Source organism: Bos mutus, chromosome 20 (genome assembly GCF_027580195.1).
Source record: "Bos mutus isolate GX-2022 chromosome 20, NWIPB_WYAK_1.1, whole genome shotgun sequence".
Taxonomy (NCBI): domain Eukaryota; kingdom Metazoa; phylum Chordata; class Mammalia; order Artiodactyla; family Bovidae; genus Bos; species Bos mutus.
In genome coordinates, this window is record NC_091636.1 from 32,448,339 (window position 1) to 32,475,380 (window position 27,042).

The 27,042-nt window shown below is 38.1% G+C and overlaps 1 protein-coding gene across 2 annotated transcripts; it reads right to left on the minus strand.

Annotated features, from left to right (window-relative positions):
• Positions 1 to 2,180: 2,180 nt before the first annotated feature.
• On the minus strand, positions 2,181 to 24,918 carry RIMOC1 (RAB7A interacting MON1-CCZ1 complex subunit 1). Of its 2 annotated transcripts, XM_070357604.1 has the most exons (7): positions 24,742 to 24,918; positions 21,275 to 21,381; positions 19,068 to 19,211; positions 17,744 to 17,875; positions 13,498 to 13,612; positions 6,965 to 7,247; positions 2,181 to 6,181 (listed from the first exon to the last, which is right to left on the minus strand). In XM_070357604.1, coding segments are annotated over exons 1-7 (882 nt in total). In that variant the 5' UTR covers positions 24,842 to 24,918; the 3' UTR covers positions 2,181 to 6,180. The 2 variants fall into 2 exon arrangements, with proteins under 2 accessions (XP_070213705.1, XP_070213704.1); XM_070357603.1 differs by having other exon boundaries at positions 2,181 to 7,247.
• Positions 24,919 to 27,042: the final 2,124 nt, after the last annotated feature.

The following is a 27,042-nucleotide window of genomic DNA, read 5'->3' on the forward strand; positions in this document are numbered from 1 at the left end:
TTGAAAACAAAATGAAGCAGGTCAAAGGTTAACAGAGTTTTGCCAAGAGAACGCACTGGTCATAGCAAACCCCCTCTTCCAAACAACACAAGAGAAGACTCTACACATGGACATCACCAGATGGTCAACACCAAAATCAGACTGATTATATTCTTTGCAGCCAAAGCAAAAACAAGACCAGGAGCTGACTGTGGTTCAGATCATGAACTCCTCATCGCCAAATTCAGACTTAAATTGAAGAAAGTAGGGAAAACCACTAGACCATCCATTTATGACCTAAATCAAATCCCTTCAGGTTATACAGTGGAAGTGACAAATAGATTCAAGGGATTAGACCTGACAGAGTGCCTGAAGAACTTGGACAAAGGTTCATTACACTGAAAGGAGGCAGTGATCAAGACCATCCCCAAGAAAAAGAAATCCAAAAAGGCAAAACGGTTGTCTGAGGAGGCCTTACAAACAGCTAAGAAAAGAAGAGAAGCTAAAGGCAAAGGAGAAAACGAAAGATATACCTATTTGAACGCAGAGTTCCAAAGAATTAGCATGGAGAGATAAGAAAGCCTTCCTCGGTGATCAATGCAAAGAAATAGAGGAAAACAACAGAATGGGAAAGATCAGAGATCTCTTCAAGAAAATTAAGAGATACCAAGGGAACATTTCATGCAAAGATGGGCACAATAAAGGACAGAAATGGTATGGACCTAACAGAATCAGAAGATATTAAGAGGTGACAAGATTACACAGAAGAATGATACAAAAAAGATCTCCATGACCCAGATAACCATGATGATGTGATCACTCACCTAGAGCCAGACATCCTGGAATGCGAAGTCAAGTGGGCCTTAGGAAGCATCACTATGAACAAAGCTAGTGGTGATGGAATTCCAGCTTAGCTTTTCAAATCCTAAAAGATGATGCTGTGAAACTGCTGCACTCAATATGCCAGCAAATTTGGAAAACTCAGCAGTGGCCACGGGACTGCAAAAGGTCAGTTTTCATTCCAATCCCAAAGAAAGGGAATGCTAAAGAATGTTCAAACTACCGCACAATTGTAGTCATTTCACACGCTAGCAAAGTAATGCTCAAAATTTTCCAAGCCAGGTTTCAACAGTACGTGAATGATGAACTTCCAGATGTTCAAGCTGGATTCAGAAAAGTCAGAGGAGCCAGAGATCAAATTGTCAACATCTGTTGGATCACAGAAAAAGTAAGAGAGTTCCAGAAAAACATCTATTTCTGGTTTATTGAATAAGCACTTCGAAGATTAACTCGTTTTTTTCTTCCAACCTGTGAAGTAGGTTATTATTCCTGTGTTAAACAACAGAATGCTAAGGCACAAAAAGGTTAAATAATTTATATGGTGTCACAAAGCTAGGAAACAAGAGAGCTGGGGTTAGGGCCTCTGGCTCTAGAACCCATATTCCTAACAACTAAACTACTCTGTCTGAAGGTTATCAGGACCAGAATAATACTGTCAATACATTATCAAACCAAACTTGAGTCCATTGCCTATATGCATTAAAGGCAATCTACTGACACCCAGATCATGAAGGACAGTGCAGCATCTATTGCAGACACAAAACAAGAGGCATGCACCATTAATGCTCAAAAGAAGACTCCCAGATTTGCTGATGGCTTTCAGAGAAAGTTTTTTAAAGACAGAGTAAGGGAGAGAGTTGCAGGGTACCTGATCGGCCTGTGGACATTCTTCTGATTGGCTGGTGGCAGTCAAGAGCAACATCCTTCTGGTTCATATCAGTCTGGGACCTATGTTCTTCTGGTTGGCCTACAATTTAACTTCTTCCATGTGGTGAAAGTTTGAAATTTGCAAAACAGCTCAAAGGATATGGTTTATAACATTATCTATAAACTCTAAGGATGAACTAAAGCTCCTTGACTTTGTTTAATGGCTAAATCATTATTTTGTCTTGTTTGACTGTTTCTGCGTTTTCTCACTTCTCTGATTAAATTTATATTTTGAACTTGGGGAAGGCCTGGGAAGCTGAAGTTCTTCTGTGAAGAGGCAGGTAGAGGACACAGTGGGCGGAGGAGGCAATCTGTCTCAGAAAGGCCACATAAGGTTGTGCTTGGTTAAAAACACTAAATTAAGATGATGAAAGTTTTCATTCTAATACAATACCCAGATTTAAAGAAAACAAAGAATGAACAAAAAACAAATATGGGATTATGGTTTTATTTTTTTTTTTAATTTTATATGCTCCAAAACACTTTACTTGGAAATTTTCACTAGAAGTAGGAAAACAAACAAAAACCAGTAAGGGACAGCAGCACAAATACATAATGCATACTTTTACTGTGGATACATTAAATGTATGTTCATGTAATACTTTCATAACATGACAGCTCATACTGTGTTAAAAAAAAAATAATACAAGAAAGTGATGCTAGAGAACTACGGAATCCTGTACTCTGTGCAGAAGGGATATCCTTATGGGAGCCAGAAAAGGAGCCCTGGAAAGTGGAGAAGAAAAAGTGACAAGCGATCTACAACTAGCCTATCAGCCAGCTGTGAGTATTTAAAAAATGGCATTAAAAAGAATCTGAGAAAGCCTTTAAGAGACCATACCCACTTCCATTACAGAATTTCCAGTGGAACTTACAGATGGAACTTACTTGCTGTAACAAGGCAAGAAGGGAAATTTTATTGTGGGGTTTTAGCCATGACTCTCACTTCACTCTACTGAACACGAAGAAATAAGAGAAAGTCTTCTGTCATGATGTGCACTTTAATCAGCATCAAGCAATTCACAATAGCAGAAACCCTATAAATGCAGCAAAGCAGACAAGCCTTTAACTAAGTCTCAAAGCCTAGTTAACATGGGAAAATTCATCCTGGAAAAGAACCATACAAATTTAAGGATTATGAAAATTCCTTTATCAGAGTTAAAGTTTTAGTAACCCATCAAGGAGTTCAAAATGGAGAGGAACTCCAAGTGTAATAAATTCTACAAGGCCTTTAGGTTATCACTTACCCAATAGTAAGGCCCACATTGGAGAGAAACCCTTTAAATGTGATCAAAATGAAAAGTTCTTAGGAAGTGATTCATTCTTTAATCCAGCATCAAAACTTTCAAAAGAGAAATTTTATGAATACACTGAATGTGAAACAGCACATTTGATGGTGTTTAAACAGAGGGGAGACACAAATGATGAAGTAGATAGGTGCTTGGAGGTGTCTTCCCAACCACCCTAAATAAAACAGCACCTTTCTTAAGAGTCACACTAGCCTGCTTAATTATTCATAGCACTCAACACTCACCACACTATATTTTTACTTCTTAAAATGCATTAACTTCTTCCACTAGAATATAAACTCTGATGTTTTACAAAGCTATATTCTCAGTGGATAAAGTGGAAATTCTGTGTGAAGTCTGTCCCTGTCCAATGGGAAAGAGACAGATAAATGGCTTATGCTGAGGGCTCTTCTAAACTTGAAGGTGAGATACTTAGAGTGACTCCACTTCGAAGGGCTAAAGGATAAAACAGCATGTAGCAGGCACGTGTTGATAAGTAAATTATAATACTTTGATCAGTGAATTATAGTACCTTCCTTATGTGGAATATTTGGTATTTTGAAGTTAATCCATTCTAAATGAAACAATTCACTTATCAGGCTTTAATATATAAAAATGTACTGTTCATTGCTTCGTGATATATCACAGTAAAAAGCACTGTAAATGTTATGATCTACAAATTATTCTCCAATTGTGTGGGGGATGAAAAAGTTGTACAGAAAGCACCCCAACAGTACCCTCATTAGTATACCAACCAGTGAGAGACCCAAAAGGGCTGTTTCACAGGGGTCATGAGGACAAAATGGAGTCTCTAGCTTCTAAAGACAAAGTTCTCTTTTTCTCTCTGGTTCTAAATCTAAACAATACTTTACTCCTCTGAGGAATAATTCCTTCTTGGCCTTGTCAACCACTGGTACAAGAGGGCATGGCAGTTTGGAATCAGATATCAGAAACCCTTTTGTGGCAGAGTTAAGCACTTAAGAATCATGTCTCTTATTAATTCAAAAAGCATGACTAAGGGCCTATCATTCATTAAGCACTATGCATAAAGATAAATTTTCAAAACATGGAATTTGTCAACTCTTAAGAAAAATGACTATAAAGCAATAAAATAACATGGGAGGGGAAGATTCAGGGAGGCAAAGATTCAGGGAGCAGAAACAAAGAAACTTGTAACTTTGACTGAAAAGGGCTGGAAAAAGCCTTACAGACACAATATCACTGGGGCTGAGTCCTTAAGGAAAAATATTCCCTTAGCCACAAAGAAGGGCAACGCATCCCAGTTAGAAGTAACAAGAATAACAAAGGAAAAAAAACACATAGCACATTGGGAAAGGAACTGGTACACTTGTGACTGATCATGATGCTCCAAAAGGGGTGGAGTGAGGATGGGTAGTCTGTGATTTAAATCTTCATGCTTAGAAAGCATAGAGGCATTTTTCACAGCAAAACTTGTTAAAGACTGAATTAAATAAAAATATTCTTAGCTGTGTGAGGATAAACAAGAGACAGAGATAGGGAGAAAGTCTCCACTTGTCCCAAGAGGTTCTATCAGAACATTTATCAAAAAGGAGCCTAAGGAACACTGTACTAGAATATGATCACACAAGAAGAGCTGCAGAGATGAGACTGGCAATGTAGGCAGAAGAAAGCAGATTACAGCATTCTGTGTTGCCCTGCTTTGTGGAAGATTGAAAAAAAAAACATGAACTGGAAAAGATTATAGGTGAAAGATGAAGATTAGTTGTGTGTGAGCATGTTAAATTTAAAATCACTGTGGGATGTCTAAGTGAAGATATTTAATAGGCAATTACAAAGAAGGTTTAGAGAGCAGAAGTTGGGATTCAAAGTGCAGGTTTTGGAGTCAGCCTAACATTACAGGTGGTAGAAGCCATGGCTATGAATAACATCACACAGAAGTACAGTTGATCCTTGAACAATGAGGGGATTAGGGATGAATCCTCCTGGCAGTAAAAAATCAGAATATAACTTATAGTCAGCCATCCATATCTGAGGATATGACCAACTGCTGGTTGTGTAGAAGTGTAGTATTAACGATTTAAAAAAAAATTTATAGGCAGTCCCATGCAGTTCAAAATTCAAACCTGCATTGTTCAAGGGTCAACTATATTTAGAGTAAGTAAAAAAGAAAAAAAAAGAGAAAGGTAGGAAGGAAATAGGGGAGAAGGAGGAAAAAGAGAAAAAGGATAGTACTTTGGGAAATAGTAATACCTACAGGGTACAGACAGAAAAAAAGAGAAGCCCTGGGAGAAAGGAGAAAAGTCGGCAGAAAGGAAAGGTGGGGAAATTGGTGGAGAGGAAAAGAGGTGGAGACCTCTTTTCCTAGAAAAAGAGGGAAAATGAGTAGGGCAAAGCGGGGAAACAAAGACTGACCTCCGCATAGTCTCTATTTTCTGTTAAGACAAGACTAAGAGCCATGTGCTAGGGGAGGGGACAAATGGCCAGAGAACAGTGATGAGGCAAGTCAGAGGTATGTGTGAGTCACAAGGGGAAAGGGACAGATAAATGGCCTACGCTGAGGGCTCTTCTAAACTTGAAGGTGAGATATTTAGAGTGACTCTACTTTGAAGGGCTGCAGGAACTTCACATGGAATTCAGTATCCCAGAAAAGAAGGGGGAATGATAGGATTAATTCAATATAGAGAGAAGGCCTGAAGAATGATTAGGCTGAAGGACAAGGGGAAGATGGGATCTGAAGGGACTGTAGAAAGCTCTTCATGTGATGTCCCAGAAAACCAAGGCTGGACAGGGAAGGAAGAAAACTCTGAAAGGGGCTGATGGTGAGGAAAAAAGTAGTAGTAACAGGAGGCTCTGAAGAAGCAAAAGAGATAGGAGAGCAGTAAGACAGAAAAATCAACAAAAATGAGAAAGTAAAAAGTTGGAAAGATGAAAATGTCATTAGTTACTGAAACTGAAGATTTCAGAAACAGAAACTCAGGATGGTGATATTCATGGAGTGGCCATGGGAGTCAAGTTCCTGGAATGTGATGAAGTCAATGGCCCAGAGATTGAGGATACTGGCAAGGTGTCAGCCAGGTCATCCCTAGACGACAACAGGAACTGAGGTAGACAGAAAGACTGTCAGTGAGATAGCAGGCTGGGCTCTTGGCCTTTAACACTCACCCCTACAATCAAAGACAGAAAATATTAAAATTTCAGAATGTATGAAAAGATGTGCCCTAAGACACAAGACTAATGGCAGAGTAACCTAACGGTTTTATCTTCATTATTTGTTTAATAAACCATGCATATTCTTTAAAACAAAAGAAGAAAAATCATTTTAAAATTTTTATAAAATGCCTAACAGACTAAAAATTTTAAATGCCATTAGTACTATGTACTGAAACAAAAATTCTTCTGTGGAGTCTTTCATTATTTATCTTACTCTGAAAATGGTACATAGATACAAGTCACAATTTTTCATTTTGCCAATTTTTAAATACACTCATAGCATATATCCAAAGCAAAGAGGTGACTTGATTTTAATCTCTGAAGTGTAGCAAACTTCAAGAGAGGGAGACTAAAAAAATATATAAAAACAGTTAAAATGTTCAATTTTATGTTATGTCTATTGTACCACAGTAAAAAAAAAATCTAAAGAATTAATAACAGAAAAAATCTTTATAGAGATAAATTGGATTCCTTCTTAATATTAGTCACAGGATATCTGTAGTTCAGGCTGAGTTAGAATAATGTAAATGCCATTTCAGAAATTAAAGAATCATTCCTTCACAGGTTTAAGAATATATAGTGAAAGACAGTAATGGCATTTAAAAAAGGGTAACCATGCTGGCTATCTTTATGTAGTGTAATGTTCATAAATTCAGTATCATTATGTCTTCTTTTCTGGAATTTTCATTTCCTGAGTCTTTTTGTTTTTCTGTTTGAAAAGGACTAGAAGAACTTACTAGTTAGTGTGATGCTGAAAGAAGTTTAAAATTTGTTTTGCATTTGTTGTATTCCATTCTTGTTCTTTCAGGGGTCCTTCGCATACAAATACATACTTTTTCAAAATTTTCTCTCCTACTTCTCGGAAATCCAAAGGTTCTTTGTGTGTAGCGTAACTTGCTCCAGAAACGCCAATATCCATTTCATGATTTTCTGGCTGTTGATCTGCACAATGCTTCAATCCCCAATAACACATTTCTCCACTGTACATCATAGCCAGCAAATGAATGTCACTAAATATTCCTAGGAAAGTCATTTAAGTTGAGAGATTAGAATTTAAAAACTTTAAAAGAAACCCTAATGATTAAGACTCTAATAAAATCCTTTTATATTATTAAGCATTTTCCCTTCTCATTTAACAGTTATACTTAGAAAAGCCAAATATCACTTAACACAATCCTCATTTCATTGACACCTCCATCTCTACTTTATAAAAGAAGCCAAATCCCACCCTCCCCAAAAATTATTTTTAAAGAATCATTTAGGTTTGTGTATTCACCTTTCTGGGATTATCTTTAGGATCTGTTTGAAAATCTAATCTAAATCAATGGAACCTCTCCCAGAAATGTGCACTGCATATTCCCCATACTACTCAAAGATTCCCTTGATTCCATTCATGAACAGAACTTTTATTTAGGGGGTATACTCAAGGATCAGTAATACAGTTCCTATATTTCTACAATAGTGTACAGATACAATCCTGCATAATCATGTCCCTTAGAGGCCATAAAATTTGAAATAACTAAAGGTGTTAAATTGTATCCAAGATGCTTCATCTTCTCAGGAAAAAGGAATACACTGCAGGATTTCCATCAAAAGTTGAAAGCATAATTATAGAAGAAGGCAATTATATGATTAAACATTTATGACACACAGAGTTTATTAATTTGATATTAAAAAAAAACCTAGAATAGTAAAGATTTGGGGATAAATGATCAACTTTGTACAACTCACCAAAGCTCTTTAAACCTCAGTTTGCAAGACTCAGGATTCCACATGCCCTACTTATTTCATGGAATTTTAATGAGCTTTGGTTCTGAGATTTTTTCTCTCTTTTAGCTATGAAGAAATGAAGTGAAAAGAAAAGATTATGGGTAATATGCCTTATACTTATGAAGCTGCTTTTGTACATATTACCCATAATCATTTCTTTCTCATTTCATTTCTTCATAGTTAAAAGATCAAAATCTTCAGAGAAAAAGCTAGAATAGTGTTAGATATTATTCAGAATGTAAAAAGAAACAGACCTAGAATCTGAGAGGATCTGGATAAAAATTACTAACTTTGTGCAACTCATCAAAGCTCTTTAGGCCCCAGTTTGCAAAAATCAAGATTCCACATGCTCTCCTTAATTTCATGAAGTTTTCTTAAGGAATAGTTGGTGGGGTTTTCTGCATCCCCAATTAAAGATTTTCACTCCAGAATTATATTTCATATTAGATAGGGCATTTCATCAAATGAGTATCCTTTCTCATTTTTGTGATCTTACACCCTAATTATTCCTAAAAAGACTGGTAAAGTAAGGAGACAGGAGCAAAACTGAATGAAAGGTTGAACTTTTAAGTAGACTAGATCTTTAGAAGGAAGAGCTGAAGTAAGACCCACACAGTGAGGCCACATGGGAAAGATGAGAAGGGTTTGTTTAAGGGAGATCTGGCATCCAGTTTACACCCAACTCTAAGCTAGCCTCATCCTTTATACTAACAAGGAGTTAAGGCTAAGAAAAGTACACAGATATCCTATAGGAAGGTGTCTCTGAGGAGCAAAAGAACAGCTATATACTAAAGAGTGTTTCTCAAACTTCACTAGAATTATTACCTGGAGGACATGATGAAATGCTGGTTGCTGGATTCCCACCTCTAAAACTTGCAGATTCAGATATGGAATTGCATCTATGAATCTGCATTTTTAACAAAGACTTAGAATCTAGGGTGAGGCTGCTGGTCCATAAACTATGCTAAACTATTGTTTCAAAATACCAAGGGAAGAGATGAACAACATAAAAAATACTCTTCCTCCCTCCCTACTCTCTCAAGGAATCCATTACTCTCTAGTTACACTGTTTTTGGTGCTATAAATTTTCTTTGATATTTTTCTGCTAAGTTTCAGCATGGTTTTCAATAAAACACTTCACTATTTACTGTTCATATGCTTAGTGAACATGTATGTGAGAGTGGGGGATGAAGGGAGGGAGAGGATGAATAATCCATGAAGTAAGAGTGAGGGCAGAGACTTTTATGTTAAAAAAAAAAAAAAAAAGGTGGCCATACTGGCATTCTCTAGAAGCAGTGATATCTAAATCTGACTGCATCATAATTACAGGAGGTAATAAAAATAGATTCCTGGACTCCAGATATTGAATCAGAACCTTAAGATGATACACAGAAATCAGTATTTTTCACACGCTACCCAGGCAATTACTGATTTCAATTCAGAGCTCCTCCTTCAAGACATCTGAAATTCAGGTTCTGGGCTAAGCAATGAGCCAAAGGCTGCCAGGATGGGTGGTTCTTAGTGGCATAAAAAGGGCATAAACCAAGGATGCACACAGCTGAACAGTCCTTTAACCTATTTAACTCCAGGGTTATAGTGACAAGGCTATTTTTATAAGGGCCCACAGAATAATGAAACACAGAAATGAAATAAAAAGGTTTACTGAATACATTACTTGATAATTTCTAAAAGCAAAAAATTTAATGGCACACAGGTAATGATCAAAGGACAAAATGATTATCTCACCTTCTAAAAAGACATAAAAATCACTGAAAGCATACACTGCTTTAAGTTTTATCAAAAATCAGGCAAACTATTATTAAGACCTGGTCACAAAAGTTTTGATGATTCTTAAAGAACTTTTAACTCTAATTAGCATTAAAAACTATTCTGGGGCTTCCCTGGTGGCTCAGTGGTAAAGAATTTACCTGCCAATGCAAGAGACACAGGTTTGATCCCTGATCTGGGAAGATCCCACATGCTGCAGAGCAACTAACGCCTATGTGCCACAATCACTGAGCCTGTGCTCTAGAACCCACAGGCCCCAACTACTGAAGCCTGCATGCCCTAGAGCCCTGATCCACAACAACAAAAGCCATCCTAATGAGAAGCCCGTGCATTCCAACTAGAGAGTAGGCCCCCGTTCACAGCAACTAGAGAAAAGCCTATGCAGCAACGAAGATACAGCACAGTCAAAAAAGAAAAAATAATAATTATTCTGAATTACGTTTTTTATACTGGCTAACAAAATTAAAAAAAAAAAATTTAGAACCACTCCACCAGGGTCTTAAGAGTAATTTAGCTTATGAGAAGCAGGCTTCCTGGCTACTAGTCTACATCTCAAGCAATCAAGTAGGGAAGAACAAACTGCTTTAGTTGAGAGCAAGCCAACACCAAGAGGACTGACTCCTGTGGCAAAACTGCTAGGGAGCTGATTTTACTTTCTTGTTTCCTGGAAAAAAAGAGAGACCGTATCTGTGCCTTTGATTCCCCTGTTGAAGAAGCAATGGAAGGTAGAGGCAAGTGTAATCAATTATAATCCAAAAGAAGACCAGTATCACAAGGATGTGAGTCCTGCACTCAATATGCCAGCAAATCTGGAACACTCAGCAGTGGCCACAGGACTGGAAAGGTCAGTTTTCATTCCAATCCCAAAGAATGCTCAAACTACTGCACAATTGCACTCATCTCACACACTAGTAAAGTGATGCTCAAAATTCTCCAAGCCAGGCTTCAGCAATACGTAAACCGTGAACTTCCAGACGTTCAAGCTGGTTTTAGAAAAGGCAGAGGAACCAGAGATCAAATTGCCAACATCTGCTGGATCACGGAAAAAGCAAGAGTTCCAGAAAAACATCGATTTCTGCTTTATTGACTATGCCAAAGCCTTTGACTGTGTGGATCACAATAAACTGTGGAAAATTCTGAAAGAGATGGGAATACCAGACCACCTGACTGCCTCTTCAGAAACCTATATGCAGGTCAGGAAGCAACAGTTAGAACTGGACATGGAACAACAGACTGGTTCCAAATAGGAAAAGGAGTACATCAAGGGTGCATATTGTCACCCTGCTTATTTAACTTCTACGCAGAGTACATCATGAGAAATGCTGGGCTGGAAGAAGCACAAGCTGGAATCAAGATTGCCGGGAGAAATATCAATAACCTCAGATATGCAGATGACACTACCCTTATGGCAGAAAGTGAAGAGGAACTCAAAAGCCTCTTGATGAAAGTGAAAGTGGAGAGTGAAAAAGTTGGCTTAAAGCTCAACATTCAGAAAACGAAGATCATGGCATCTGGTCCCATCACTTCATGGGAAACAGATGGGGAAACAGTGGAAACAGTGTCAGACTTTATTTTTTGGGGCTCCAAAATCACTGCAGATGGTGACTGCAGCCATGAAATTAAAAGACGCTTACTCCTTGGAAGAAAAGTTATGACCAACCTAGATAGCATATTCAAAAGCAGAGACATTACTTTGCCAACAAAGGTCCGTCTAGTCAAGGCTATGGTTTTTCCAGCGGTCATGTATGGATGTGAGAGTTGGACTGCGAAGAAAGCTGAGCGCCGAAGAATTTCTGCTTTTGAACTGTGGTGTTGGAGAAGACTCTTGAGAGTCCCTTGGACTGCAAGGAGATCCAACCAGTCCATTCTGAAGGAGATCAGCCCTGGGATTTCTTTGGAAGGAATGATGCTAAAGCTGAAACTCCAGTACTTTGGCCACCTCATGCCAAGAGTTGACTCATTGGAAAAGACTCTGATGCTGGGAGGGACTGGGGGCAGGAGGAGAAGGGGACGACAGAGGATGAGATGGCTGGATGGCATCACTGACTCGATGGTCATGAGTCTGAGTGAACTCCGGGAGCTGGTGATGGACAGGGAGACCTGGCGTGCTGGGATTCATGGGGTCGCAAAGAGTCAGACAGGACTGAGCAACTGAACTGAACTGAACTGATCATAAGGATAGTGATAAAAAAAATTCCAGGCCATGACAATATATAACTTTATGTCTAGAAATAGGAGAATAAGGGAAATATTTTGCCTCTTTCTTTGAGTTTAAATAGCTTTAATGTCCATCTCTGATTCTTCTTTTAAATCAATCCATGCAGGTGAGGAAATTTTAGAAAGCTCATTTTCAATGCAACTAATCAATTCACGAGTTACCTGGAATAAATACTTCTCACGAATAAATCAAAACACATTTGTCAAAACACCATCTTTGTCAAAACATCATGCTCACTTTATATCTACAACAAGTTGTTTTAAGGACAAGCCACTTGTAGCCAGTCATATATGTTAATGGCACTTCATTCACAGTGTTTTTTTTTTTCCATGCAATGTTTTCTAATAGAAAGGGAAAGTCTACAGCAGTTAACAAAGAAGAATTAAAACACACTTATAAAATTAAGACACAGAATTTTCCCTAAGAAATTTTCTTGTTCTTCTGCATGTTTGATTTTTCTCATCAAGGTTCCCCAGAATTTCACATGAAGCATAAAAGAAAGTTTACGTATATAATCTAACATCTTTTGCCAGCTATGTGACCTTACCAGGCTTATCAGGACCTCAGTTCTTCCATTTGTAAAAAGAGACACTAAAACTAAAAGGTTCTTCCCTCTCAAACCTCAGTCTAAAACCCAAATGATGCTCTACTTCCAGTTCCTAACATTTTTAAGTGCACAGATGTTTATGACAGAAACCAGCAGATACCATCCAACATGCACTCTTCCCTTCTTTCTTAGTCAAGAGACTTTACTAGGGATGGCAATGTATAATGTAAAGGGCAATACATCCCAGATTTCCTTCTAGCTATATGAAGCTCTGTGATTAAATTCTGGCCAGTGAAATGTTGGCAGAAGTGTTCTCAGTGTTGTAACAAGCTTCTAATAAGGCTGTAAGACCTGGCTGAAAGAAACTTCCTTTTGCTATTCGTAGAGACTGAAACATAGCTGAAACAGAAGGAGCTCCAGCAGCATCTTGAGACACTGCAAATGGAAGCAATGTCCTCAACAGGTATGCCTGTTGCACAACTCTGGCAAATACTGTTTATATGAATTCTATAAAGCACATCCCTCTGAAGTCGCAGGGCTCTACTTCAAAAGACGATAGAAGAAAAAGACAAGAATCTGATGCCATGAAGCCACCAAAACCAGTTGTGGACCTTTTTTTAAGTGAAAAAGCAGTAAATTTCTTCTTGTTTTGAAGTTACTTCTAGTCCCTGTTATAAGAAGCCATACCAGAGCCTGATCAGGGCCGAGTGGGGATGCAAAGAAAGTAAAAGCAACATGATAAATTAATTTCTTTAAACTATTAAACAGAGATTAGCAGTACTTTTATGTATTACATAAGACTTCCAATTTTTAAAAAAAGCCTTTTATTATTGTTTTGTCTGTAATGTAAACCTTGAAATTTACTTAAATCATTTAAATCTAAGAAACATTTTAAAATCTTAAAATGCTTTGAAACACTTAGAAAACTGAAAAAAGAATCATATTACCTTCACTTAGTAATTTAGCTGTGTCTAGGTCTTGGAAAGAAGCTCCTTCATTTAACTGGATGGGACATCGAAAATTCAGCATTTGTAGTAAGTAACTGATTCCATCAACAAGGTACTAAATGAAAGCCAAAAACAAAGAATCCGGGTTATTAAATGCAGAGCTACAGAAACTTCAAATGTTAATATTTTCACTCAGGAGAATACTGGCTAATAGTTATTACTAGATATGTCTTATGGTTATTACATTACAATGTTGTAAGGACCCACTACCTTGAAATTTTTAAAAGGGTATTTTAAAGTATAACCTGCCAACTAGTAAAAGGGTATGTGGGAAAAAACCTTCAAGGATAACAGCCTTGTTGTGGTGAAGGGGCTTTTGTAACTCATGAACCATGCTGTGCAGGGCCATACAATATGGATGGGTCATAATGAAGATGGATGGGTCAAAATGTGGTCTACTGGAGGAGGAAATGGCAACCCACTCCAGTATTCTTGACTTAAGAACCCTACGAAGAGTATAAAAAGGCAAAAAGATATGACACTGGGAGACAAGACCCTAAGGTTAAAAGGTGTCTAACATGCTACTGGGCAGAGGGCAATTACTAATAGCTCCAGAAAGAATGAAGCAGCTGGGCCAAAGCAGAAATGATGCCAGTAGAGGATGTCGATGCTATAAAGAACAAAACCGCATAGGAACTTGGAATGTAAGGTCCATGAATCAAGGTAAATTGGACGTAGTCAAGCAGGAGGTGGCAAGATTGAACATCAACATCTTAGGAATCAGTGAACTAAAATGGACAGAAATGGGTGGATTTAATTCAGATGACCATTGTATCTACTACTGTGGGCAAGAACTCCTTAGAAGCAATGGAATAGCCCTCACAGAGTCCAAAATGCAGTCCAAAATTCAAAAATGACAGAATGATCTTGGTTCCCTTCCAAGGCAAAACATTCAACATTCACAGTAATCCCAGTGTACGCTCCAACCACTGATGCCAAAGAAGCTGAAGTTGAATGGTTCTATGATGACCTACAAGAACTTCTAGAATTATCACCAAAAAAAAAAAAAAGATGTCCTTTCTATCACAAGGGACTAGAATGCAAAAGTAGGAAGTCAAGAGATACTAAGAATAACAAGCAAGTTTGGCCTTGGAGTAGAAAATGAAGCAAGGCAAAAGCTAACAGAATTCTGTCAAGAAAACATGCTGGTCATAGCAAACACCCTTTTCCAACAACACAGGAGGCAACTCTACGCATGGACATACCACCATCACCAGATGGTCAATACCAAAATTAGACTGATTATGTTCTTTGCAGCTGAGGATGGAGAAGCTCTATACAGTCAGCAAAAATAAGACCTGGAGCCGACTGTGGCTCAGATCATGAGCTACTTATTGCAAAATTCAAGCTTAAATTGAAGAAAGTAGGGAAAACCACTACACCATTCAAGCATGACCTAATCAAATTCCTCATGATTATACAGTGGAGGTGACAAACAGATTCAAGGGATTAAATCTGGTAGACAAGAGTGCCTGAAGAACTATGGACAGAAGTTCATAACACTATACAGGAGGCAGTGACCAACACCATCCCAGAGAAAAAGAAATGCAAGAAGACAAAGTGATTGTCTGAGGCAGCTTTACAAATTGCTGTGAAAAGAAGAAAAGTGAAAGCCAAGGGAAAAAGGAAAAGATATACCCAACTGAATGCAGAATTCCAAAAAGAGCAGGGAGAGATAAGAAGGCCCTCTTAAATGAAAAATGCAAAGAAATAGAGGAAAAAATAGAATGGGAAAGACTAAAGATATCGTCAAGAATATGAGAGATATCCAGCAAACATTTCATGCAAGGATGGGCATGATAAAGGACAGAAATGGTATGGACCTAACAGAAGCAGAAGAGATTAAGAAGAGGTGGCAAGAATATACAGAAGAACTATACAAAAAGGTCTTAATGACCCAGATAATGACTATGGTGTGATCATTCACCTAGAACCAGACATCCTGGAGTGTGACGTCAAGTGGCCCTCAGGAAGCATTACTAAGGACAAAGCTAGTGAAGGTGATGGAATTCCAGCTGAGCTATTTCAAATCCTAAAGATGGTGCTGTGAAAGTGCTATACTCAATATGCCAGCAAATTTGGAAAATTCAGCAGTGGCCACAGGACTGGAAGAGATCAGTTTTCATTTCAATCCCAAAGTGCAGCAATGCCAAATAATGTTTCAACAACCACAAAATTGCACTCATTTTACACGCTATTGTAACAAGGCTATACTCAAAATCCTTCAAGCTAGGCTTCAGCAATACCTGAACCAAGAACTTTCTGATGTACAAGCTGGGTTTAGAAAAGGCAAAAAAACCAGAGACTAATTTGCCATCAATTTTCTGGATCATGAAGAAAGCAAAGGAGTTCCAGAAAAACATCTACTTCTGTTTCATTGACTACACTAAAGTCTTTGTGCAGATCACAACAAACCGTGGAAAATTCTTAAAGAGATGGGAATACCAGACCACCTTACCTGCCTCCTGAGAAACCTGTATGCAGATCAAGAAGCAACAGTTAGAACCTTACATGGAACAACTGACTGTTCCATGTAAGGAACAATCAGTTCAAAATAGGAAAAATAGGAAAAGGAATATATCAAGGCTGTTTATTGTCACCTGTTTATTTAACTTATATGTAGAGTACATGTACATGATGTGAAATGCCAGGTTGGATGAAGTTCAAGCTGAACTCAAGACAGCCAGAAGTATCAACAACCTCAGACGTGACGATCATACCACTCTAATGGCAGAAAGCGAAGAGGAACTAAAGAGCCTCTTAATGAAGGTGAAAGAAGAGAGTGAAAAAGCTGGCTTGAAACTGAGCACTAAAAAAATACCAAGATGAAGGCATCTGGTCCCATCACTTCATGCCAAATAGAAAGTAAAAAAGTGAAAACAGTGACAGATTTTATTTTCTTGAGCTCCAGAATCACTGCAGACAATGACCGCAGCCATGAAATTAAAAGACATCTGCTTCTGGAAGGAAACCTATGGCAAAGCTAGACAGTGTATTAAAAAGCAGAGATATCACTTTGCTGATAAAGGCCCATATGGTCAAAGCTATAGTTTTTCCATAAGTCGTGTATGAATGTGAGAGCTGGACCATAAAGAAAGTTGAACGCCGAAGAATTGATGCTGTTGAGCTATGGTGCTGGCGAAGACTCCTGAGAGTCCCTTGGACTGCAAGATCAAACCAGTCAATCTTAAAGGAAATCAACCCTGAATATTCACTGGAATGACTTATGCTGAAGCTGAAGCTCCAACACTTTGGCCATGTTTTGGGAAGAGTCAACTCACTGGAAAAGACCCTGATGCTGGGAAAGACTGAAGGCAACAGGAGAGGATCAGATAGTTAGATATCATCATCAACTCAATGGACATGAATTTGAGCAAACTCTGGGAGATAGTGGAGGACAGAAGAGCCTCACATGCTACATTCCACGGGTTACACAGAGTCAGACACAACTTAGGGGCTGAACAACAGGGGGAAAAATCACTAATTAAGAACACATGATTCAGTAACATACTTGTCAAAAATGTCATCAGAGGAAGAAATCAGTAAAGATAATAAAGATATGTTCAATATCAACTTGTTAAAAATATGGATACACTTACTATAATTTAGAAACACTATAATCAAATTTTTATATCTGAAACTGTGACCTCTCATTTGCAGGCCCACATAAACTGTGTGTTCAACCAACTCAAGATAGGAAGGATCCATAGTTATACAAACATTAAGATAGGATCTTTGCATTTACTGATTTGGTCAGAAGAATCAGGAAAAATCAGAGAGCCACAATTTTCTAAGAGCAGGGTCATGTGGAATCTTTAGGAGTGATCTGCTAATAGAAAGAGGCTCACTACCAAGTTTTGTTTTCTTCAGGCCAAAAAATATGCTTAGAAATTAATACAGATTATCTGTCTTATATCATAAAAAATAAAAATCTGGGACTTAAAAAAAAAAGTGTAAAACTTTCCAGTTTACAAAGGATTTTCACATGTTATTTTATGGTTTTTCTTTTCCATATTATTTAATCTTCACAGTAATTTCAATTTAAGATTACACAGCTGATAAGTACAGGCCTGGAATGAAAACCCAGGCCCTTTGACTCCTTGGTTCTTAATCCTATATTAAAGACAGATTTTAGAAACATTTAAATGTCAATAATCAAATATGTATGAGGAATTTGCTTTTTTACCTTTTTAAGTAAGCTAGATTTTCTTGTGAGCCAGTCTCTCCTTTTGGTCAGAGAATGACAATACATGTAGAGTAGGGCTCCTCGTCTCCAGGAGAGACATTCCAGGAGTTCATCTCCAAGCAAATCACAGTGCTGAAATACAACAAAGACTCAGTTTAAAAAGAGAAACTTCATGTCTATAAAAATAAAAACTAAATTTCAAAATATTGAGAAATTAAAAATATTCATTTCATAAAATCTGCCCTTTACTTTGCGACCTACACAGGAATGACTTACTTTGAATCAATTAGAAATATAGACATCTACTGCTACATAAAAATTACAATAACTACTCTAATTTACAAGTATTTCTACATAATTGATATTCAAGTATTTAAGTAACTAAATCCTCTAATGTATTTCAAATATAAGTATTCCACAGTCTGATGGGAAAAATAAGTTTTCAGAAATATATATATATATATGTTACTTGAAACATTTTCTACTACTACTAAATTAAAACAATGAAAAGATATATACAAAAACAATTTAAATGAATCAAACTTTTATTATGTGGTATCTTTTAAAACTTGGGATTATTTATTTACACAATTAGCATTCCCTGATAAAACAGAGAGCAACAAAGATATCTCAGTAGAGACAGCCAGCAGGTAGCTGAAGATGAGAAATTATTTGCCTGAATGAATGGATTTCCCTGCTGATCCAGGGGTTTAAAGTAGTCAGGGCTAGATAAAAAAATCCTGGGAATCATTGAAATAGAGACAGCAGTAAAAAGTATATGGACAAACAAAGACAAAATAGAAACTATTAGAGGATTAAGGAGATATTCTTGGGGAGTGCCTATGTTTCCAGAATGGGAGAGAGGTGAGATGCTTAGAAAGAGAAAGAGCAAGGCTTCTCAGAGATGAAGAGAAGCATGAAAGGCCTTTAGGGATGTTATGATCCTTGGAAAGACAGCAAATGTCCAGGAGGAAGAGGACTGTGAAAGAACCAGAGACGTGGTCATTAAGATCACTAGGAACCTTCAAGAAAACATAGCATCTGCAAAAGTAAAGGGAGCAGAAATAGCAAATGTGTATCTTTAGAAAATGACTATGCACTGTGTATAACTTCATCATAGAAAATGTTCTGAAACATATTTATAAAAATGGATACTTTAGTTTTGACATCAGTCTGAAACGTTCAACTCTCATATACCCTTCCTTCAGTCAATTTAAAACAGAGACAAAGACACATTTAAGAAGGAAAAAAACACAGATCCTAAAGGGTAGTCTAGCAGGAATTAGCAGCATTCCACCATAATTCATAGTTGTGCAAAACTTACTTTTGGATGCATATTATTTTCTTTAACCAAAATTTCTGGTTCTGAAAGAAAATTGATCAACTCTTTTACTTTCTGTGAAGAATCTTCAGGAAAATCTTCATCTACTAGCTTGTTCTCCTCAAAATATGTCATGTCCAAAATAGCCTGCAGTAAGAGAGAAAAAAGTGTAATATAAAAGATTTGAATTAGAATGAATAACTCTTACAGTTTAATCTTACATATATTCTTTGCGACCCCATGGACTGTAGTCCTCCAGGCTCCTCTGTCCATGGGGTTTTTCAGGCAAGAACACTAGAACAGGTTGTCATTTCCTTCTCCAGGGGATCTTCCCAGGGATCGAACCTGCATCTGCTGCATTGTGGGTGGATTCTTTACCCACTGAGCCATCAGGGAAGCCCCAGTAGTCAGTCCTAGCTGTAAATATAATCTAAGACGAATTTATAGTAAACTTTGTAAGATTTAACTAAACACTGATTTAAGATAATCCAGCTTTCCTCAAAAAATAAAATGGATATTTATGTTTTAATTCAGGTAAGTTAATCATATACAATATAAAAAGTTTTTTATATTCTTTGTTATTTCCATATATTACTTTCTGAACATTTTCTAAATGCCTGCTGTATCAAGAAAAGGTCACTACCTCCAGTTTTGTACACTGAATCTTCAAAGGATTACCTATTTCCCCAAATGAAGAGTCAGCTCTTTCAAACTACTCAATCCTTTGTCTCTGTTTAATCTACTTGATGAAGACTAAGGAAACTGAGTTCTGCTACTAGTTCTATCTAACCAACCAAAGACAAGTCATATTTTACTTCTTTTTTAAAGCCTCAGTTACTTCATTGACAAATTGTCTTTTAAAGTCCCCAGCCTTGAGAATAAAATGAATTAACATATGTAAATCACTTAGAACATGACCTGGCACACAGCACTACTTAAGTGACAGGTGCTGTTGTGTTAGAAGGCCTGAGCCAGGAAGGGAGAGATCATCATCCTAAGGAAAAGGACCTGTTGATTCAGAACCACAAGTAAGCTCCAGAAAGGTTTGAGGAATTTTAATTATATCTCTAATTCTTTTGCCTTATTCTCAGAAATAAGTTAAAAGTGTTTACAGCTCTCCTATATGAAAGAAGTAAGATAAACAGGGAACCTTCTGAAAGGAAGGAAAGTGAAGGAAATTTCTCCCAAGCTGAAATAGCTCTCTGGGGTTTGTGGGTACTTGTCAGAGGCTCATTCAACCACATCTGAAGGCAGAACTATGCCCATGTATCTCCTAACAGAAAGCAGCATCAGGCAGCTAAGTGCTATGAATGTGTGTTTTGGAAACTCGACTAAGTTTACTCTTATTTCCTATAACAACTGGCAATCAAGTAAGGGCATATGAAGCACTCTGTTAACTATAAAGTGCTATATAAATGATAGATACTATAATAAAATTATGTTTTTTTAAGGTTTTGCTTTTTTGTTGTGCTGCATGAAAACTAAGGAAACTGAGTTCTGCTATTAGTTCTATCTAACCAACCAAAGACAAGTCATATTTGCAGTCAAGTCATATTTGAAGTCATATTTGAAGGTCTTGTTGCAAATGCAAGATCTTGGTTCACTGACGGAACTCCGTCAGGGTGGAGCCTGTGCCCTCTGCAATGGAAGAACAGAGTCTTAACTACTACATCGCCAGGGAAGTCCCTCAAAATTATGTTTATTAATGTGAACTTGCCTCAGCAGTTTGAGAAAACCTAGAAAACAGATTTTGTCTATAGAGCGGTCTGAATTTGAAAGAAAAGGGAAAGAAGGGGGAACAGCTTTCTGTTCTTATGGACTTGCACAACAAAATCATAGGTAGTCAAGCGAAGAATCCAAAGGAAAGGTAAATTTCAGGAAAAAAAAAAAATAACCAGAGGCCTTATAGAAATCTCCATTCCCTCTAACATTTCAGAGCTTGGAAATTGCGCATATGAGTATTTTTCTTAATTATCTATACAGGGAAGCAATATTGTTATATGTAAGATTTTTTCCCTGACTTTATAATCCACACATCCAATAAACTTTACTTCTTTGCAAACTGCCTCAGTTTCAAGTCTATATGCCTTATACATAGTTTTTTGAACAAAAACATTTTAAATAAAGAACATTAAACCTAAATTTTGGAGTCAACCCTCTTAAGTAAGCAACCTACCCCACAATATGTCAGAAACCATCTGATTCAGTACCTGTGTGTAAAGTTCTAGAAGATTTGATGGGGTTGAACATTCTTTGTCTTCTCCACACTGAAGTTTCAATTTTTCTAGAGCTGCAGAGGCGCGAATTAAAAAGTGATCTATAAGAGATAAAAATATGATTACTTCACCTATTTTCAGGTGTCTTTTAAACAAAAAAAAAGCTACATATCTAAAATGATAAAATTAATACAACACAGTAATATCTTTTGTAAAACATGAAGTATATCATAATGCCTAACTCTACTTAAATTTATCATGGAAATTTTTTTTTAAAAGCTAGACTTAAAACTTTCTAGGTTCAGTTGCCATTTCTTAAGCACAACGTGTACTTTCATAATGTTTATTTTATGATGTTGACATATTCAAAATGTTTAAGCATTAAATTTAAAACTTTTATTGGAAGAGTACAAATAATATATATAAATCTATAGAAAGGACTTCCACTAAAAACTTGTAATTTCATAAATACATTCTGTGAAGGAAAAAGACTGATTAAACCAAATGCCTCATAAAATATAAGTGCTGTTAGTTATGAAATTCTAACTTTATAATTATACTTACATATTTATGTATACAAATAGCTGTTGTAAGTAAAATTACACAATATGCCTGGGTAGTTTATTTCTTAAAAACCTAGAAATCAAAACCAAAGCATAGTCCTCACTTTCCCTCTACATTGTCTAACTTATTCCTTTTTTCTTTTGCTTCTATGGTTTCACCTTTTCTTATGAATTTTTCCTCTCTAACCTACAAATTGTCCATATGCATCCAAGGTGCTATCCACCCTTGTGTATCCTGGGTTGGGAAGAACCCCTGGAGGAGGGTATGGCAACCCATTCCAGTATTCTTGCCTGGAGAATCCTCATGGACAGAGGAGCCTGGGAGGCTACAGTTCAAAGAGCTGCAAAGCGTTGGACACTCAGCAACTAAGCACACATACACACACCATCAAAAAAAAAAAAAAAAAAAAGCCCAACATCAAGACACTTAGATCCTTGAGACTGCCCCTCTGTAGCTTTCTCCTGAAATATATAACCTTTTCCCCTCACTGGTAAACGGACAATGTAGGACCTGGTGAGGGTCCATCTGATCCAGCCTCAGCACCTACACAAGTAGGTAAGCAGATCAGTGTTGGAACAAAAGCACCACCAGTTTAAGTTGCGTCTGTTGGCAGTAATATGACAACCTTAAACTCTCCCCGGTAAGGCCGAACCTGTATCTAGACCAGATTCTGAACGCTTTAAGGTCCACTATTCACCTATATTGAAAACTACTTCTTCAGCACGGCCTTCCTATCTCTCCTCAGTCCAGAAGTAACACCCATACAGCTCAGGAAAAAAGATTCTACTGTGAACTGAAATGGTTTAGAACAAAACACCCCTCAGGAGCTTCTTTAAACACTGAGTTGATATTTTTTTCTTAATTTGCAGGATTATTTTAAATGTAAAGGCCTGCATTGAATTCATCAAACCATTGCTGAAGGAGCATTTCACATGAACTCATGACATAAATAGAGAAGTGGAGGGATAATGGTTCACCATTTTAGAAAATTTTTATGAAATGTAGAATTTTTCCTAACCATTCAGTCAAAATAGTGACTGACAAGGCAAAGATAAGAGATTCTAACACAGTCCCCAGAAAAGGTCCCTCTAATGGTATATTTCCATATCATAAACACATTGTGCTTGTACAATGAGAAATAAATGAACCAAAATTGACCAGTAGTACAAAGGAGAGTATTCTTACATGGACTAGTGTCTGGCTGTATGTGATCAATTAAAAAACTACAGGAATTATCAATCCCTACAACCTAACATAAATATCATTAAAAAACAAATTTTTACTGTGTATTATTTTTGCTATATTAGAAAATACAAGTTCAAATATATGAAACTATGTTTTAGTTAAACTTCATAAAATATGAAAATCTTGCTAGTAATACTGAACAGTTCATAACGTTGACCACTATTATTGCAATTCTAGTACATTTCAGAACTTTAAAGCCTCCAAACAAGAATATATACTTTACTTTTCACCCTTCACTCTAGACTGGATTAAAGTACACTTCCACTGGAAAATGAGAATGGCTTTTTGGTTTACTGGTAAGTGAATAGCATACATTCTTTCATCTCTTCAGACTGGTTGTAATGGAGCTGGAGTGGGGTGGAAATCACTGAAGTTTATTTGGAAGTAACTTAGATACACTTCCAGACAATAGCTACTGGAATAGCTACTACTGTCCATGAACTAAAATTATTCATGTAATTCACTTACCACAAACCAAAAAAGGAAACTACTTCAGGGTAGTCTTGTGGATTTTTAACAACAGACCCCTAAGAAAAGAAAATCCAGCAAATAGTCCTGTATGGAACTAGAGCCATTTTATCATGGACCCTATTCAATAAATTCACCAACTGTTCAATCGCTTGGGAAAATGTTCCACTACTATTTCTCTATGACTCCGAAGACAACGAGACAGCCCACAAAATTTTTTTAAACTTTCTATCTGTAGTAAAGGTGCAAAACTCGGTAAGAATGTAGAAACCTATAGGCAGCTGGTAAGTAATAAAAAAGAGCAAACGTCGAGGTGATTCTGTGTCAGTCTTTCCTAAGGAAACCGCTTGAGTGAGTGAAGTCGCTCAGTCGTGTCTGACTCTTTGCCACCCCATGGACTGTAGGAGCCTACCACGCTCCTCTGTCCATGGGATTTTCCAGGCAAGAGTACTGGAGTGGGTTGCCATTTCCTTCTCCAGAGGATCTTCCCGACCCAGGGATTGAACCCAGGTCTTCCGCATTGTAGGCAGACGCTTTACCGTCTGAGCCACCAGGGAAATCCAAGGAAACCGCTTAGATATTAAAAAAAAAAAAAAGTTATTCCAGTACTGACAGGGCCCTTGTGACAACTGAGGTGATGAACGTGAGAGAATCGTTTTAATTACTCCAATGTAAATCTCGACTGTAGACTACTGTTTACAGTTGAGTTTAGACTCCAAAACACAACACAAAAATTTACAACGTAGCAATGAAAAAGCAGAACTATTATACACGCCAAACTATCTTTAGGAAATGCAAAACTACCATTACTTATTTGCGTACCATCATCCAACTTTAACCACTCATTTAAACTTCCCTGTGTACTTTCATCCAGATCTCGCCCCTTTGCCAGTCGCCACCGACCAAGACAGTTAAAGACAAGAAGCACTGATTTGCCTGAGATTTCAACAGTTTTCGCGGGTTATGAAAAACCTGGTCCGGAAGTAAACGCCTTTGCCTTAAACCGATGTGAGCTCCTGGAGGCAGACAAGAGAACGCCCAGCTAGGGCCAGAAGCGCAACACCTTCGGTATTTCTGGCCTGGAATCCATAGACTACAGGCCGCAGCCTCAGCCCCTATGGCCGTCGAGAGCCAGCTCCGAACAACCGCCCGCCTGACCGCCTCCCTCTCCTCAGCTCCCTCACCATCTTCGCCGGCGGCTTCGCTAAGTTGTTGTATGTGGGCCTGAGCCAGGTCTCCGAGTTCCTCCACTCGCCTCACCACACTAGAGCTTGCGGCCGCCATGGCCACAACGGGCGGGCGCGCCCAGTCACGTGACCGCACCGGCCCGAGGTCACCTGATCCCCTGGTGCGGGCGGGGCTGCTTTGGGCGGAGCTTTCTTGGTTGGTGGGAGGGGACCCCAGTTCCGAGAAAGGGATGGCTCAGGACCGCAAAGGTTGTTCCGGGTTATCCTCTTCCTCTTGGACTTCTTCCACAGCCCTGAGTAAGCACTTTGAGGATGGGCATGACGTCAGGACACGCCTCCCTCCCGCCCCGCTTCTAAACCAATAGAGAGCTGGCTCTGTCCCCGCGCTGATCCAATGAAAAGCCCCCTCCGGGGACTGGTTGGAGAGCATAGCTGCAGCGCGGGATTCTCCTGTGAGACATCCCTGGTGGCTCAGACGTTGAGGAGTCTTCCTATAACGCGGGAGACCCCGGTTCAATCCCTGCGTCGGGAAGATCCTCTGGAGAAGGAAATGGCAACCCACTCAGTATTCTTGCTTGGAAAATCCAATGGATGGAAGAGCCTGCCAGGCTACAGTCCACTGGGGTCCCAAAGAGTCGGACACGACTGAGTAACTTCACTTTTCAACGGAGCAGACATTAATCTCTGAAAATAGGGCTGTGTGGTTTTGGTTGTCTAAAATACGGAAAGCCCTACTGGCTCTTCTGGAGCATATCCAAATCTCTGAGCGGTTACTGTGGGTCTAGTTGGGCTTCCCTGGTGTCTCAATGGTAAAGAATATGTGTGCAATGGAGGAGACAGGGATTGGATCCACGGGACCGCTAAACTCTGATGGAAATTCCCAGTCTATGTGGCTGAGTTTTTCTAAAGTTGAATTTTAGCAGTTGGGTTTGCTTTATTTTTGGTCTGCTTTGTCTAGCTCACATTTAACATATTCATCTTGTCCCAGTGTACAAAAATTTTGCATTTACAAAAATTTCTATTGCCACACATCTCTAGACCCTCCCTTAAAGAGGGTCTAAAAAACTTCATGTGCAAAGTTCTTCTCAACTGTGAGTCTCAAAGCACTTAGAAGTCTAACTTCCATAGTGCATTCCCTATTTTCTTGCCTTTGATCAAACAAACCTTTAATTCATCTTTTTCACTTTTTGATTTGACACAGTATCTTGAATAATCTCCATCCTATCTTCTGTCTTATGGAAGTTAGTTTTTTATTTAATAAGTGATACTAAAAATAGGTGCCAACTAAAAACTGTCACTCGTCATCTGTTGCCATTTTACAAGAATGAAGTCACTAGCCATTATTGTCACTGACCTTCAACACAACCTGAAAGGAATTCAGGGAAGAGATTAGAAATGAGGCATACTGTGCTCTGGGAAAAACTGGCAGAACAGGCCTTTGGATGGTTATTTTCAGAAGATTTTGTGAGCCCAATTCCTTGTATCTTCTCATGTCTGGAAAACCACTAGTCTTTAACGGAGACATCTGTTCCTCATGACTAGCATCAAACCTTTGCAAAAATGTGTGCCTGATTGCAAGTATCCCCCTTCACTAAAACCATGTATATACTGACAGTCCTAGGAGTTATGTACAGCCCAGGCTATAGTCCTCATCAGGTCCCAAATAAAACTTAACTCACAACTCACTGTGCATTTTTTTTTCTTTCAGTTCACATGAGGAAATTGTGTGTTGTGATTTATAAGTGATTGGCCACAGTGGCTTTCTTAGCTGGCCTCTGTAACAAGTTTCTTCCTTCTGCAATTCACCCTAAATATAGGGGGCAGGAAACATATTACTTTTGTGTCCTCAGTGATTCCTATAGTGCCTGATACATAATAAATACTTAGGAAAAGTTTATTAATTAAAAAATTTCATGTTATTTTGTCAATATCAATTCAATTCAGTTGCTCAGTCATGTCTGACTCTTTGTGGACTGCAGCACACCAGGCTTCCCGGTTCATCACCAACTCCCGGAGATTGCTCAAACTCATGTCCATCTAGTCACTGATGCATTCCAACCATCTCATCCTCTGTTGTCCCTTTCTCCTCCCGCCTTCAATCTTTCCCAGCAACAGGGTCTTTTCCACTGAGTCAGTCCTTTGCATCAGGTGGCCAAAGTATTGGAGCTTCAGCTTCAGCATCAGTCCTTCCAATGAATGTTCAGGACAGTCTCTAATAAGGAAACTGAAGGCCAGGAATGTTATATTATGTGATCAATGTGGGCTAAAGAGCAGACTCCCTGGTGGTCCAGCAGTTAG

Coding starts and splice junctions, on each gene's coding strand:
- RIMOC1 (XM_070357604.1), bottom strand. CDS start 24,841: ATGGCGGCCGCAAGCTCTAGTGTGGTGAGGCGAGTGGAGGAACTCGGA. Junction 19,212..21,274: donor TTCTAGAACTTTACACACAG/GTACTGAATCAG, acceptor CTCTTACTGCAG/GCTATTTTGGACATGACATA. Junction 13,613..17,743: donor AATCTAGCTTACTTAAAAAG/GTAAAAAAGCAA, acceptor GCTTTCATTTAG/TACCTTGTTGATGGAATCAG.